The sequence below is a fragment of the Nicotiana sylvestris genome, chromosome 3 (genome assembly GCF_000393655.2).
Source record: "Nicotiana sylvestris chromosome 3, ASM39365v2, whole genome shotgun sequence".
NCBI classification, from domain to species: Eukaryota; Viridiplantae; Streptophyta; class Magnoliopsida; order Solanales; family Solanaceae; genus Nicotiana; species Nicotiana sylvestris.
Window position 1 is genome coordinate 57,078,004 of NC_091059.1, and position 13,500 is coordinate 57,091,503.

Genomic DNA, 13,500 nt, shown 5'->3' on the forward strand with positions numbered 1-13,500 from the left:
GTCTGGTGGCCGACGGCGTTGATGCCGCCGGGTTTCAAACGGGACGAGGCTAAGGCGGCTAGGGTTCTAAACCCAGGTCCGTCTCTGAAATGAAAGAGATGGAGGAACAGTGAGGAGGGGGGTCTGGCTCGGGGGGTGCGGGGTGAAAGAGGTGAGCTTATATACGGAGTGAAAGGTTTGATGTTGGCCGTTAGATCAATCGAGATCAACGGCCTTGATCCAAGGGTTAATCAAACGGTCTCGTTTGGTTCAGTATTGGGGTCCGGGTAAACGGGTTGGGTATGGGGTTATGGGTGAGTGATCTGGACCGTCAATCTAGCAAGATTAACGGTCCAGATTGAAGGCGACACAACGACGTCGTTTGGACGGTCGTGTGGCCAGCTCAATTGGACCGGGCAAAAAAGGGATTTTGGATAGGGTTGTTTTGGTTTGGGCCTGTTCCTATTTAATTCAAACTGGCCCAATCCGAAAATCCTTTTCTTCTTTAATTTCTCAATTAAATTGTCAAATAACACTATACAAACATTAAACAATTATCACACATATTAACATTTAATTAAAATAACATCACTTAATGACGAAATAAAATAAAAGATGCATTTTTTTGTGATTTTCCTTTTAATAGCCGGATTATGGTTCGATTAATTCCTAATAGTAGAATGCTATCCTAAACTTACACACGACATATATTTTGTATTTTTGTTGGATAAGACTAAATAGACACGGACAAAACCACAAATAGCTAACAAAAAATGCCACGTAAATTCCAAAAATTGTACGGCAAAGCCATTTGTTATTATTTTGATTTCTTTTGGAGTAATTGTCGTGTAAACAAAAATCACGTGCTCACAGTAATCAACAGGAAATTTAACAAAATCAAGCAGTCATGCTAACACACAAAACAAAACGAAAAAGATCTAAGAAATTAGGGCTTTAACAGAGTCGAGTCGAAAAAGCATTAAGAACATGAAATTAGTCAAGATATGCGAGGAAAGAGGTTTAAACATAAAGAAAAAATTGTGTTAAACAAGTGTAGAAGAAACTCCGAGAAACCCTAATTTTTAAGAAAGTAAAACGGTTTAAAGTTGAGGATCTTTCAGAAGAAGTTCGAGAATAGTGAAAACATAGGAAGAAACAGACTTCAAGCATTAAAAATAGCACAGATCTCAGAGGTTCAAACGAGAGTTAGGTTTTCAAAGGAAACCCAAATAGAAATGGAAGAACCTGTTGTAAACTTCAAAGATCGTAACATATATGGTGTGATTTTGCCCAAAATCACACTGGAGAAGCCATGAACAATAGAAACAAAAACCCTAGATCCAAATCGGCATGGCCCAGGACCCTTGAAGGCCTCAAAGATGATGAGCAAGGCGGTGGAGGACCCATTGGAGTCTTATGGTTGAAAGGCGGTCGCCGGAGATGACTGGATAAGGAGGCGACGATTAAAGGGGATTAGGGTTAGGTTGAGAGAGAATTGAGGATATGAGAGACTTTTAGGGAAGTGGAATCTCAAAAATGAGATAGGGTTAGTGGTCTTTGGGATTAAAAATGGAAGGGGCTTGTTTGGACCGTTGATCTAGGAGATCAACGGTCAGGATTTGCCCGGTTAGATGAGTTCCGAGTTTAGGTAGGGGTTTATAGGGTCTGGATCAAGTTAATCGGGTAGGAAATTGGGCTAGGAAGTGGGTTCAATTTGGCTAAAATTGAAAGCCAAATCTGGCTATAAATTAAATAGACAATTTTCCCTACTTTAATTTATAATAAATAATAGGTAATTTTTGGAAAATAATTTAATGTGGAAAAATGATTTAAAATACATAATTAGCAATATAAAAATATAGGAACCAACTTTATGCATATAAAATATAATTATACCTTAAAATGGGCTAACATTGCAATTATATGCAATTTAGCTTACAAATAAAAATGCATAAAAATTATATTAGCCATATTTTGGCATATGTATAGAAATCAAATTAGTTATCAAAATAATAATTTTGGAAATAATTATTGAGGTTTTTATGAATAAAAGGGGAGGAAATAAATCAATTTAAACCCTTAAAATTATGAGAAAAATTATAAAAACCTTGTGCATGCTTATATATGAATATATATATATATATATATATATATATATATATATATATGTGATATTTTGAAGGTATTTATGCATATTTAAAATATATAAGGAAAATTTGGATATCAACAGCTGCCCCTCTTTACCCGGAAAGTATGAAAGAGTTTTCGGGTAAAGAAATGATGACCAATTTTGACCGAAAGAGATGTTTCAAAAGACGAAAGCCGAACTACAATTTTTGAGTTGTCTACATATCCCTGGTTTTATAGGAATTAGGCTATGTGTAGTTCTGGATTCACCTGCGGAGTATGCCGATGAAATTATTGTAAGAACAGACACGAGATATGGAAGCGGCTACGATGAGCGGTTAAGGCTCGGGACGGTTGGAGGGAACTGGAGCGAGATCTCTCCTGCTAGGATAGTTGTTACTTGTTGTTTACCTGCAGATAAAAATGCTACAAACGTATTTGCGAAAATTTAAACAAGATGCAAATTTCCTTTGGACCATGAAGGTTATTTTCGGATGGTTAAAGATGATGTCCTCGGACCATGATATCATGGGACATGAATCGTTTAGTGAGGGATTCGCAGGCCATGAAATGGTGTTCTCGGGCCATGAAAATGGTGTCTCCGAACTATGACACCTTTGAATAATGATATGCAAGTTCTGGAGATCCTCAGGCTATGACATGGTGTCTTCCAGCTATGAGTATGGTGCCTTTAGACTATGATGCCTTTGGAAAGATTGGCGATGTTTCAGCCCATGATATGCAATAATATGATGTAACAAGACAAGGTTTAGTCTTGCAAAGTGGAGGGCAGAGCTTATCCCGATTGAAAGGCAGGTAGATAGTAGTAGAAAATAGAGTCATATTGGTGCAAAGAGGGACAATTCTTTGTCCCGTGCAAGTAGGGAGGCAGGGATTAGCCTTATGCAAACAGGGAGGCAAGGATTAGCCTCATGCAAATATGGAGTCAGGGCTTAAACTCACGCAGGTATGGAGGCAAGGATCAGCCTCATGCAAATATAGAGTCAAGGCTTAGACTCATGCAAATATGGAGTCAGGGCTTAGACTCATGCAGGTATGGAGGCAAGGATCAGCCTCATGCAAATATGGAGTCAGGGATTAGACTCGTGCAAGATTGGAGACAGAGCTTAGTCTCATGCAAAGAGAAGGCACTGCTTAGCCTTATGCAAATATGGAGGTAGAGCTTAACCTCATGCAAGATTCGAGATAGGGCTTAGTCCCATGTAAATGGAAGGCAATGCTTAGCCTTATGCAGATATGGAGTCCAGGATTAGACTCATGCAAGATTTGAGACAGAGCTTAGTCTCATGCAAAGAGAAGGCAGTGCTTAGCCTTATGCAAATATGGAGGTAGAGCTTAACCTCATGCAAGATTCGGGACAGGGCTTAGTCCCATTGAAATGGAAGGCAATACTTAGCTTTATACAAATATGGAGTCCGGGATTAGACTCATGCAAGATTGGAGACAAGGCTTAGTCTCATGCAAATATGCAGTCAGAGATTAGACTCATGCAAATATGGAGTCAAGGATTAAACTCATGTAAAATGTGGATTCAATGATTAGACTCATGCAAATGTGGAGTCAAGGATCAGACTCATGCAAATGTGGAGTCAGAGATTAGACTCATGCAAAGAGAGAATAGTAGATAAAGGTAGAGTATATCTTAGCTAGGATATGTTCAGCGTCTAACGGTCGGATGAATGGTGAATTTGCTTTGTGTACGTATGCTATCGTCAAATGTGCATGTGTTCAAATAAAAATCGTAAGTTTTATGAGGGGAGGTTGGTTCTTGCTTCGTCTGCCGGCCTTGCTTTGCTCTACTCTGGAAACCCCCTTCGAAATCCCCTAGGTAGAACCTGACTATTATGAAAAATAGAATTTTTGAAAAATATGCACATTGATAAAATAGGATTGTTTTGGAAGCGTATTGATATATCAAGTAACTTTTGATGAACTAGCGACTGTGACATATTTCAAAGGTATTGCAACTCTCTTGTGTTGGAATTTTGAGGGTCCTCCTCAAAATTTTGCCCCAGTTTGATAGATGATTTTTTAACTGTTTGCGGATGGAGGACCTTGCTGAACCTTCTTCGGAATTTTGAGAATCCTTTTCAAAATTTTGCCCCATTTCTTGACTGATGATTGACTTCCTGGCATGTGATGGCGCTGGCTGGACTTGTTCCGGAATTTTGAGGACCCTCCTCAAAATTCTGCCCCAATTTCTTATTCTGGGGGAAAATGAAAATTTTATTATGATATGAACGAACCCATAAGGCTGCCTACGTATCCCCTCTTAAATGGGAATAAGGTCAAGCATAGTTCAATTACATCAGAAAGAAAATTTGAAATGATCTAGGCATAGTATCTCTTGAATGCGTCTGAATTGATTTGTTTTGGTCAGATTTCTCCATCCATCTCTGCAAGTGTGAGTGCTCCTCCTGTTAGTACCATATGAACCATATACGAACCTTTCTAGTTGGGAGAGAATTTCCCTTTGGCTTCATCTTGGTATGGGAATATCTTCTTCAATACCAACTGCCCTGGTGCGAACTCTCTTGGTTTGAACCTTTTGTTGAAAGCTTTGGACAATGTGTTCTGATACAGTTGGCTGTGACATACTGTCGCACCCCCTTTTCCCCTCTTTGCATTAGAAAATTGGGTTCATGACATTTTTGGGGTAGGACAACTCATTCCTTTTGGGAACTGGGTTTGCATTTGAAGAGTCGCCACCTAATGATTTAAGGTGCATTAGGACACCTATAGGGTTTATTTCTAAGTTTGTTTGATAACCAGAGATAGGGTAAAGGCTTGAAATTATCCTAAGGGGAAGGTATTAGGCACCCCTCGGGATCCACAAGTGTGGTTCCTAGCCAGATGGTTTTGTGAAATTTGTACAATTAGCAGACAGACAAATATAGGCTCAAATAGTAGGGAATTTATGTTTGAACACATAAGAGTTTTAAAACAATTATTAAAAGGCAAATTTTGAAAAGGAGTTACAGTTCTACAAATACTTGAGAATATAAAAAAGAGGGGTTACTAGGTTTATTTATAATATGGATCACATCAATGCGATACCCGGTATGCCACTCCTTAGAAGAGGGGATGCACGTGGTATTAGCGCACCGGTCATCATATCCATATCTACCCTTACCACCTCGTTAAGGTATTAAAGCGCGGATTGATCTCGACCTCTATTATATGCTATTACCCGTCCCATTCCTATTAGTTCGGAAGGAATTTAGGACTACTATTCCTATAAGAGGGAGGATTTTAGGCTGACTCTTCGGTTTTAAAGGTAAAAAGGCTATGGCGACATACAAAACACGTAGGACTACATATTAGTGGAAACATATAAACAATTTAGAGGCTTATATATACCTCCGCGGACAATGCACATAATAGCATGACTTAAACACAATTAGGGTCAGAATTTAAAGTACTAAGGTAGGGTGATTTAATTGTTGGAGCAGACCAATTTAGTACATAACTCAGATAAGAAGTCCGAATCAGGCCTGCCTGCTGGTTGTAGCAGTAGCTAATTAGCAAAGGCGGATTCAATTTTATCATTATTACCTAAGGCTTGCCTAAGTGTGTATTGGAGATGTCCTATGAACATGATATCTATTACTGATTAGGATTGCAACAAAGCAGCTGTTAATTTTTAAATAGGTGATTTGGATCCTATAGGCATGCTTTATAAACCGTATTAATAAAAAGAGTAGATTGCTTAAACTAATTCAGAACAATACGAGTCGATTTGATTTTTAACTAAACTGGTTTTAGATCCTATAGACACGATTTTCTATTATAGCTGATTTTAATTCCAACAGGTATGGTATCTAAATATTAAAGGCTGACTTGGGTCCTATAGGCATGGTGTCCAAGTGTGGAAGTAAAACATGCAGAATTTATTAAATAGATCCTATAGGCATGTTATCTAAGTGTGGAAGTAAAACATGCATAATTTATTAAACAGATCCTATAGACATGTTATCTAAGTGTGGAAGTAAAACATGCAGAATTTATTAAACAGATCCTATAAGCATGATAGACCCTTCTAATAGCTAAAGCATGCATAGTCACCCCATCCCTTTTCACTAGCCAACCCTAATATTTGTTACGAATTATTACAGACAAAAAATGACTGAATTACATTAGAAAAGTGCAAAATAAGAAGTTACAACCATAGGAAGCTTAATTCTTAACTTCCTCTCTGAGTTATGGAATAAACTACCTCAAATGCCAATAGTGTTCAAAGCCTTTCTCACACCTGGGTGTGTCAAAGTTTCCTATGGGTCTCAAGGGACCCCAGGCAGTGCTTACACCCAGGTTTGCATAACAAGACAGAAATGCGTGCAGTGTGGAAGGGCCAACCCTTATGTGTCCAAGTTCAATGGGAGCTCAAGGGTCCCAAGGCAAGGCTCACACAAGAGGGGCAGAACCTAGGTTCTAAGAATATAGTGGAAGTGCAGAATACAGAGCTTTTTTAAAACTGGGTTGGAAATACTGAGTAGTAAGGGTGATTTGGAAATAGTAGTAGTAAAGCTCAAACTACACAGAATCAGTAGTTGCATAAAGGGGTCAAAGGGGTTTTGGGAGTACATTGTATGAAGCATGTGACCTCCGAAGGGTCAGGTTTGGGTCATGCACAACAATATCTGATGTTGACGTGCCTACAAACCAGCTAGACAACACAAACACATAAAGAGTATATGGGGCTTGGGATTCATAAATCAGCAAACACATAACAAGTGATTGACAGAATACATACATAGGGAAACATTAATTTAAAAGAATTAACATGTTACAACATGCTAGTAATGTAACTTGACTGCATAAACATGTGCAGAAGCAGGCAAGAGTGAAAAAAACTAAAACATCTAAAGAAACATGTTATTGTTGGTGCTTGAAAATTAACTAGCACATACCAGTAGAGAAGCAAAGTGCAGAAAGAAAGAAATAAGCAAGATTCCACAGTCTAGCCTTGGCTTTCAGCCGGCTAGACAAAGTAGTAGCATAAGTAGTAGTAGAGAAAAGAGAGAAAGTTTTTAGTGTAAGTGTGTGTTCTGAACTCAATTTTCTGTTCGTGTTTGAAAGAAGAGGGGATGGGTATTTATAGTTTTTGAAAACGAGTGAAAAGTAATGTAATAAGTAAAGTCCTAACACAAATATGGAAACAATCAAAAGTCAGAATCAATTAACACAAGTGATTCCCTTTAATTAAGGAATCACTGTTTAACGGGTAGTAGCAGGTTTAATTAAGGAAAGAAATCAGTTTGGGGACAGATTGATTATTGCCATATAAGGGGTAGTAAAAGCATGAAGTAAACAATCAAGTCTAAGTACAAAATAGGCTTATTTTGGGAAAGGATTCAACAAGGTAAAACATTATAGTAAAGGGAAAGGAATCAATTAATTTTAAACAGGCAAGTGAAATTAGGGTTCATAAAATAAAAGCTTTTGCAATCAGTTCCAAGATCAAGATCAATCATGGAAGAAACATGATTCTGCACTTCAGTATATAAATAGAGTGAACAGAAGCATCAGACATGCGAGGCCAAGCATATTGGCAAAAGAGATAACACAAACATACAGTAGTGGCAGAAATAAGCTAGGATTCAGTAGTAAGAAAATATTCGAAGCTCAGTAGTCAAGTAGTCACATAGAATCAACAGTGAAGAAGAACATAGTATCAGGTAAGATAAATCAGAAACAAGTAAAGGTCTCACACTAGTAATAAGTGAGAAAAAACCCCTTTTAAGAAATTAGGGCTTCGACAGTAATTGAGTTTAAGAGATGAATAGAACTCAAATCAGATAAGTCAAACAAGGAGAAGATAGTCAGAAACAAAGAACTTAAAATAAGCATACGTTTAGTCAAATAATTTCAGAACTCGGATAAAAAAGGAACTAGGGTTTTTAACATGCTGAAGTAGATAGAAGAACAACATGAGCAAGTCGTTTTAAACATAGCAAAATCACGAAAAACATTAAAACCAGAGACAAGATATTTAAAGAACTTAAAGGAAAATCCTAATCGTTGAAAAATGAAGAGTTGTTTTGAAAGAAAATTGAGAGACCTTCACGAAAACACTTAAGAAGTTTGTAGTAAGCACAGATCTAAGATAGATCTGAAGAAAATTGAAAGATCTTAAAGATTAGGGTTTCGGAAAACCCAGAAAAAGTGAGAAAGACCTTGAAAGTTACCGATCTAACCAGGAAGGTCAAGGATCTGCCTTGAAAGGCCATGAATGGCCGGAGAAAGGTCATGGATGGCCGGGGAAAGGCCATGAACAGAAGTCGAGCAAGGACTGGACCAGATCCCTTCGAGGTCTGGCCATGAAACCATAGAAACAAACACCCAGGAGCCATATGAGGCTAATACATATCTCCAATGACCATGAGAGGCCATGGATTAGGCAGAGGTTGAGGTGGATTAGGGTGGGATTTAGATGGCGGCGGCTAGGGTTCGTGTGAGGTTTCAAAGAGAATTGGGAGAAGAGCGATTCAAGGGCGGAGTTTGGTGAAGAATGAGGTAGGTTTAGGGGTCGTTTAAGGTTAAAAATGGAAAGGGCGAATATTGGTCGTTGATCTGAATGATCAACAGCCTGGATTAAAGAGGGTAGGTGGGCGAATAAAAAATAGTAAATTAATTTCTGAAAATAAATTGAAAGCACAAAAATGATTTATGACATATAATTAACAATTTAAAAATATAGGACTTAATTTTATGAATATAAAACACAATTGAATCTTAAAAGGGCTAATATTGTAATTATGTGCAATTTAGCTTAAAAATACTAAATAATTTTGTAAAAATATGCAAAAATTTACCTTAGCCATATTTTGGCATAAATATAAAAGTCCAACAAATTAATTACAAAATTAATAATTTTGGAAATAATTATTGGGTTTTTATGGATAAAAAGGGAAATAAATTGTTTTAAAAACCTTTAAAAATTATGGAAAAATAATAAAACACTTAGATATGCTTACATATGCATATATTTGCCATTTTGAAGTTATTTTGCATATTGAAAATATATAGAGAAAAATTGGGTATCAATAGATACTACGTTCATTCTCTTTCCATAGATAAGGGCCAACTGTTCATAGTGACTTCTTATCCATTCCGCATCGTTGAGTTCAGCTTCCTGTATGATTATTAAAGAAGGAATATCTACCTCGGCTGAGATGACAACCTCGGTACCATAAACCAGCATGTAGGGGGTTGCCTCGGTTGACGTGCGAACTGTGGTGCGGTACACTAACAAAGCAAAGGGTAACTTCTCATGCCACTGCTCGTGATTCTCTACCATTTTCCTTAGTATCTTCTTAATGTTCTTGTTGGCGGCTTCTACGGCTCCATTCATCTGAGGTCTGTAGGCGGTGGAATTCTTGTGCCTGATTTTGAAAGTTTCACATATAACTTTCATCAGATCACTATTGTGGTTGGCAGCGTTGTCAGTAATAATGGACTTGGGAACTCTGAATCAGCGGACAATACGATCATTGACAAAATCTATGACAACTTTCTTGGTTACAGCTTTGTAAGATGCAGCTTCTACCCATTTTGTGAAGTAAACAATGGCTACCAGAATAAACCGGTGTCCGTTTGAAGTCGTGGGCTCAATCGGACCAATAACATCCATTCCCCAGGAAACGAATAGCCAAGGTGAGCTTGTTGCATTGAGCTTGTTTGGTGGCACTTTTATCATGTCGGCATGCACTTGACATTTGAAAGCATTTGCGGACATACTGAATACAATTCGTCTCCATGGTCATCCAAAAGTAACCTGCCCTGAGTATCTTCTTGGCCAGAACGAAACCATTCATGTGCGGGCCACATGTCCCAGCATGCACATCCTCAAGTAGCTTAGACGCTTCCTTTATGTTGACATACCTTAGCAAACCAAAATCCGGAGTTCTTCTGTACAAGTTCCCTCCGTTGTGGAAGAAGTGATTTGACAACTTCCGGAGCGTGCATTTATGAATGTGACTTGCGTGCTCCGGATATTCTCCTTTTGATAAGTGCTCTGCGATGTCATGGAACCAAGGCTTTCCATCTGCTTCTTCCTCGACATGAGCACAATATGCCGGCTGATTATGGATTTTCACTGAAATGGGATCAATATAGTTCTTATCTGGATGCTGTATCATTGATGACAAAGTCACTAATGCGTCTGCGAACTCATTCTGAATTCTGGGCACATGTCGGAATTCTATCTTCATGAACCTCCTTTTCAATTCCTACACATGGTGCAGATATGACAATATCTTGGAATTTTTTGGTAGCCCATTCTCCTTGCACCTGGTGCACAAGTAAATCTGAATCGTCGATCACCAACAACTCCTGAATGTTCATGTCGACTGCCATGTTGAGCCCTAGTATGTAGTCTTCATATTCTGCCATGTTGTTGGTGTAAGGAAATTTGAGTTTAGTAGATACCAGATAATGCAGACCCATTTCTGATACCAAAACTGCTCCAATGCCTACTCCTTTGAAATTTGCGGCTCTGTCAAAGAACATCATCCAACCGTCATATGCTTCCGTAATGTCTTATCCTATGAATTATACTTCTACATCAAGAAAATACATTTTCAAAGTTTCGTATTCTCCTCCCACCGGATTTTCAGCGAGGTGATCTGCCAATGCTTGTCCCTTGACTGCCTCTTGAGTTACATAGACGATGTCGAACTCACTTAGCAGTATTTTCCATTTAGCCAACTTCCCCGTAGGCATGGGCTTCTGAAATATATACTTCAGAGGATCTATCCTGGATATGAGGTACGTAGTGTAGGCACAGAAATAATGCCTCAACTTCTGGGCTATCCAGGTCAAAGCACAACAAGTGCGTTCAAGCAGAGAATACCGTGCTTCATAAGGTGTGAATTTCTTACTCAGGTAATATATGGCTTGCTCCTTTCTTCCTGTCTCATCATGTTGTCCAAAAACATATCCAAAGTCTCCATCTAATACGGACATATAAAGTAGCAAAGTTCATCCTGGTTCTGGCGGGACTAGAACTGGTGGTATGGATAGGTACTCCTTGATCTTGTCAAAAGCCTTCTGACAATCCTCGGTCCAACTTGTCTCGGCATCCTTCCTCATCCATCCAAATCTGGTGATAACCTACGAAGCAATCTACAAAGGATTGGAGTTTATACTTGGCGCAGTTATCAATCAGGATGTGTATATTCGGCAGTGGCAAATTGTCCTTAGGACTTGCTCTGTTTAAATCCCGATAATCAACACATACCCTGACCTTCCCGTCTTTATTCGGAACTGGCACAATGTTAGCTAACCATGTTGGTTCCTCAACCACTCTGAGAACCTTGGCTTTGATTTGCTTGGTAACTTCCTCCTTGATTTTCAAACTCATGCCTGGTTTGAATTTTCTGAGTTTCTGCTTGACTGGCGGACATATGGGATTAGTAGGCAACTTATGGGCTACCATATATATGCTCAAACCGGTCATATCGTCATACGGCCATGCGAAGATATCCTCATATTCCTTTAGAAAATGGATGTATTTTTTCTTCTCTGTTGGCGAAAAGTGAATGCTGATGCAGGTCGCTTTGACGGTCTCGGCGTCTCCCAAATTTACTGCTTCTGTTTCGTCCAAGTTGTATTTAGGCTTGTTCTCAAAATTCTCAACTTCCCTGACTATTTCCTCGGGTATTTCATCTTCTTCCTCTGAGTCACTATTCTCCTGTTGTGTTATCTCATTACATGTCACAGTCACTGGTTCATCAGGAAATGTAATAATAACACTGTAGAAGGGAAAAGTGTAAAAATAGTAATGAATAATGATAATGGATAATTGCATTTGATTAAAACTGAGAAAATTGTTCAAACAAAGCTTGGCTCGGTGGATCGAGCATTTACTTTAAAACAAGATTGCTGAAACATTTAAATGCCTGGAACAACTATAAATTCTACCAAGTTACCCAGGGACTCAGCGGGCTCGGGATGGTGTGGCGGTCCTGTTTTTGAGAACAACTCCCTTTGCCACAGTCTGGATGGAGAGGCCTTCTTCCTCCTCCTCCTCCTTAATTATGGCACTGCAGTCCATATGCTCATCTTCCAAGAACAGGTCCTTCAGCCTAGCTAGTGCTTCTTCTTCAGCAGTTCCCCATATTGTGTCAGCCTGATAAAAAACTTGTTCCAAACGTGGTACCGATTGCTCAAGAGGGTAATATGGTCCGCGTCATAGAGGCGACCACTCCCTATACTCTTGACATGTATACTAGTATCAGAGGCCAAAGGTGGTACCATGATTTTTTCAGTCGTATTGGTTTGGTGATACCCTAGAGGTTCTTTTCCAACCCTTTGTTGGGTTCATATCCAGACCATGCTACTATGCTTTCTATTTTGTTACTCCACTACTTATCTTTCTCGACGGTATTAAACCGTTCAATGTGCTGATAGGTTTCCCCTCCTAGCCTTCTTCTATGTCCAATGGCCGGAATGGTTTGGCTAGTGTAGATGGTGTTACTCCCATCTCCATGAATGATTACCTCCTGGCGGTTCCATTCGAATTTTACAACTTGATGTAGTATGGAGGGCATGGCTCCAGTAGCATGGATCCATGGGCGGCCCAACAAAAGATTATATGAGGCTGGTATGTCAGGCACTTGGAATTCAAAGTCGAACCAAGTTGGTCCCATCTGCAAGCAAAGGTTGATTTCCCCAATCGTGGCCCTCTAGGACCATCGAAAGCCTTCACATTCATGCTTTTGGTCCGTATTTCATGGAAACCTTTGTCCAACCTTTTCAGGGTGTCCAACAGACAAATATTTAGACTCGAACCTTCATCAACCAGGACCATGGCAATGAATTTGTCTTCAAATTGTACCATACTATGCAATGATCGATTTTGATTCAGACCTTCGGGCGGCAGCTCATCTTCGTGGAAGATAATCTTATGGCTTTCTAGCACTTGGTCGACCATGTTGGCCATTTCTCCACCAGTGATATTATTGGTTACATAAGCCTCGCTCAGTACTTTCATCAAGGCGTTCTTGTGTGCCTCTAAATTCTATAATAGTGACAGGATAGATATCTGAGCAGGGACTTTGTTGAGGTGATCAACAACCGAATACTCTTTTTCCTGTACTTTCCTCCACAGGTCATCCAACCCGGTCTCAATGACAGGCTGCCTAGCAGTGGCATCCTTACTTGAACCTCCCAGGTGTTCAGGTGTGTAAACTCTTCCAATTCTAGTCATCCCTTGTGTGACGTCAGATTCCTCTATCTTAGTCTTCCTTTTTCGCCGAGCCTCGGTTACATAATCCCTGGGTATCGCTTTTGAGTTGAATGGGGGTGTGGTTGACACCGTCACAGTAAAAGGTGTGGCCACTTCTACTTCAAATGGAGAAGAGGTGGCTG

General features: G+C 39.3%; 1 protein-coding gene across 1 annotated transcript; it reads right to left on the minus strand.

The window, feature by feature from the left end:
* Nucleotides 1-9,601: 9,601 nt before the first annotated feature.
* LOC138887398 (uncharacterized) lies at nt 9,602-13,072 on the minus strand. Its single transcript, XM_070169149.1, has 7 exons — nt 12,932-13,072; nt 12,113-12,259; nt 11,998-12,029; nt 11,277-11,882; nt 10,345-10,624; nt 9,938-10,259; nt 9,602-9,837 (listed from the first exon to the last, which is right to left on the minus strand). The coding sequence occupies exons 1-7, from the start codon at nt 13,070-13,072 to the stop codon at nt 9,602-9,604; spliced, it is 1,764 nt and encodes a 587-aa protein (XP_070025250.1).
* Between the last annotated feature and the right edge of the window lie 428 nt (nt 13,073-13,500).

What these genes read in the sequence shown, in the direction of transcription:
- LOC138887398 (XM_070169149.1), bottom strand. Translation starts at nt 13,072, where the DNA reads ATGGCCAACATGGTCGACCAAGTGCTAGAAAGCCATAAGATTATCTTC. An exon ending in AATTCATTGCCATGGTCCTG is followed by an intron (nt 12,260 to 12,931) that starts GTTGATGAAGGT and finishes GTTTTTTATCAG; the next exon opens with GCTGACACAATATGGGGAAC. An exon ending in CTGATTGATAACTGCGCCAA is followed by an intron (nt 10,625 to 11,276) that starts GTATAAACTCCA and finishes GTTCTTTGACAG; the next exon opens with AGCCGCAAATTTCAAAGGAG.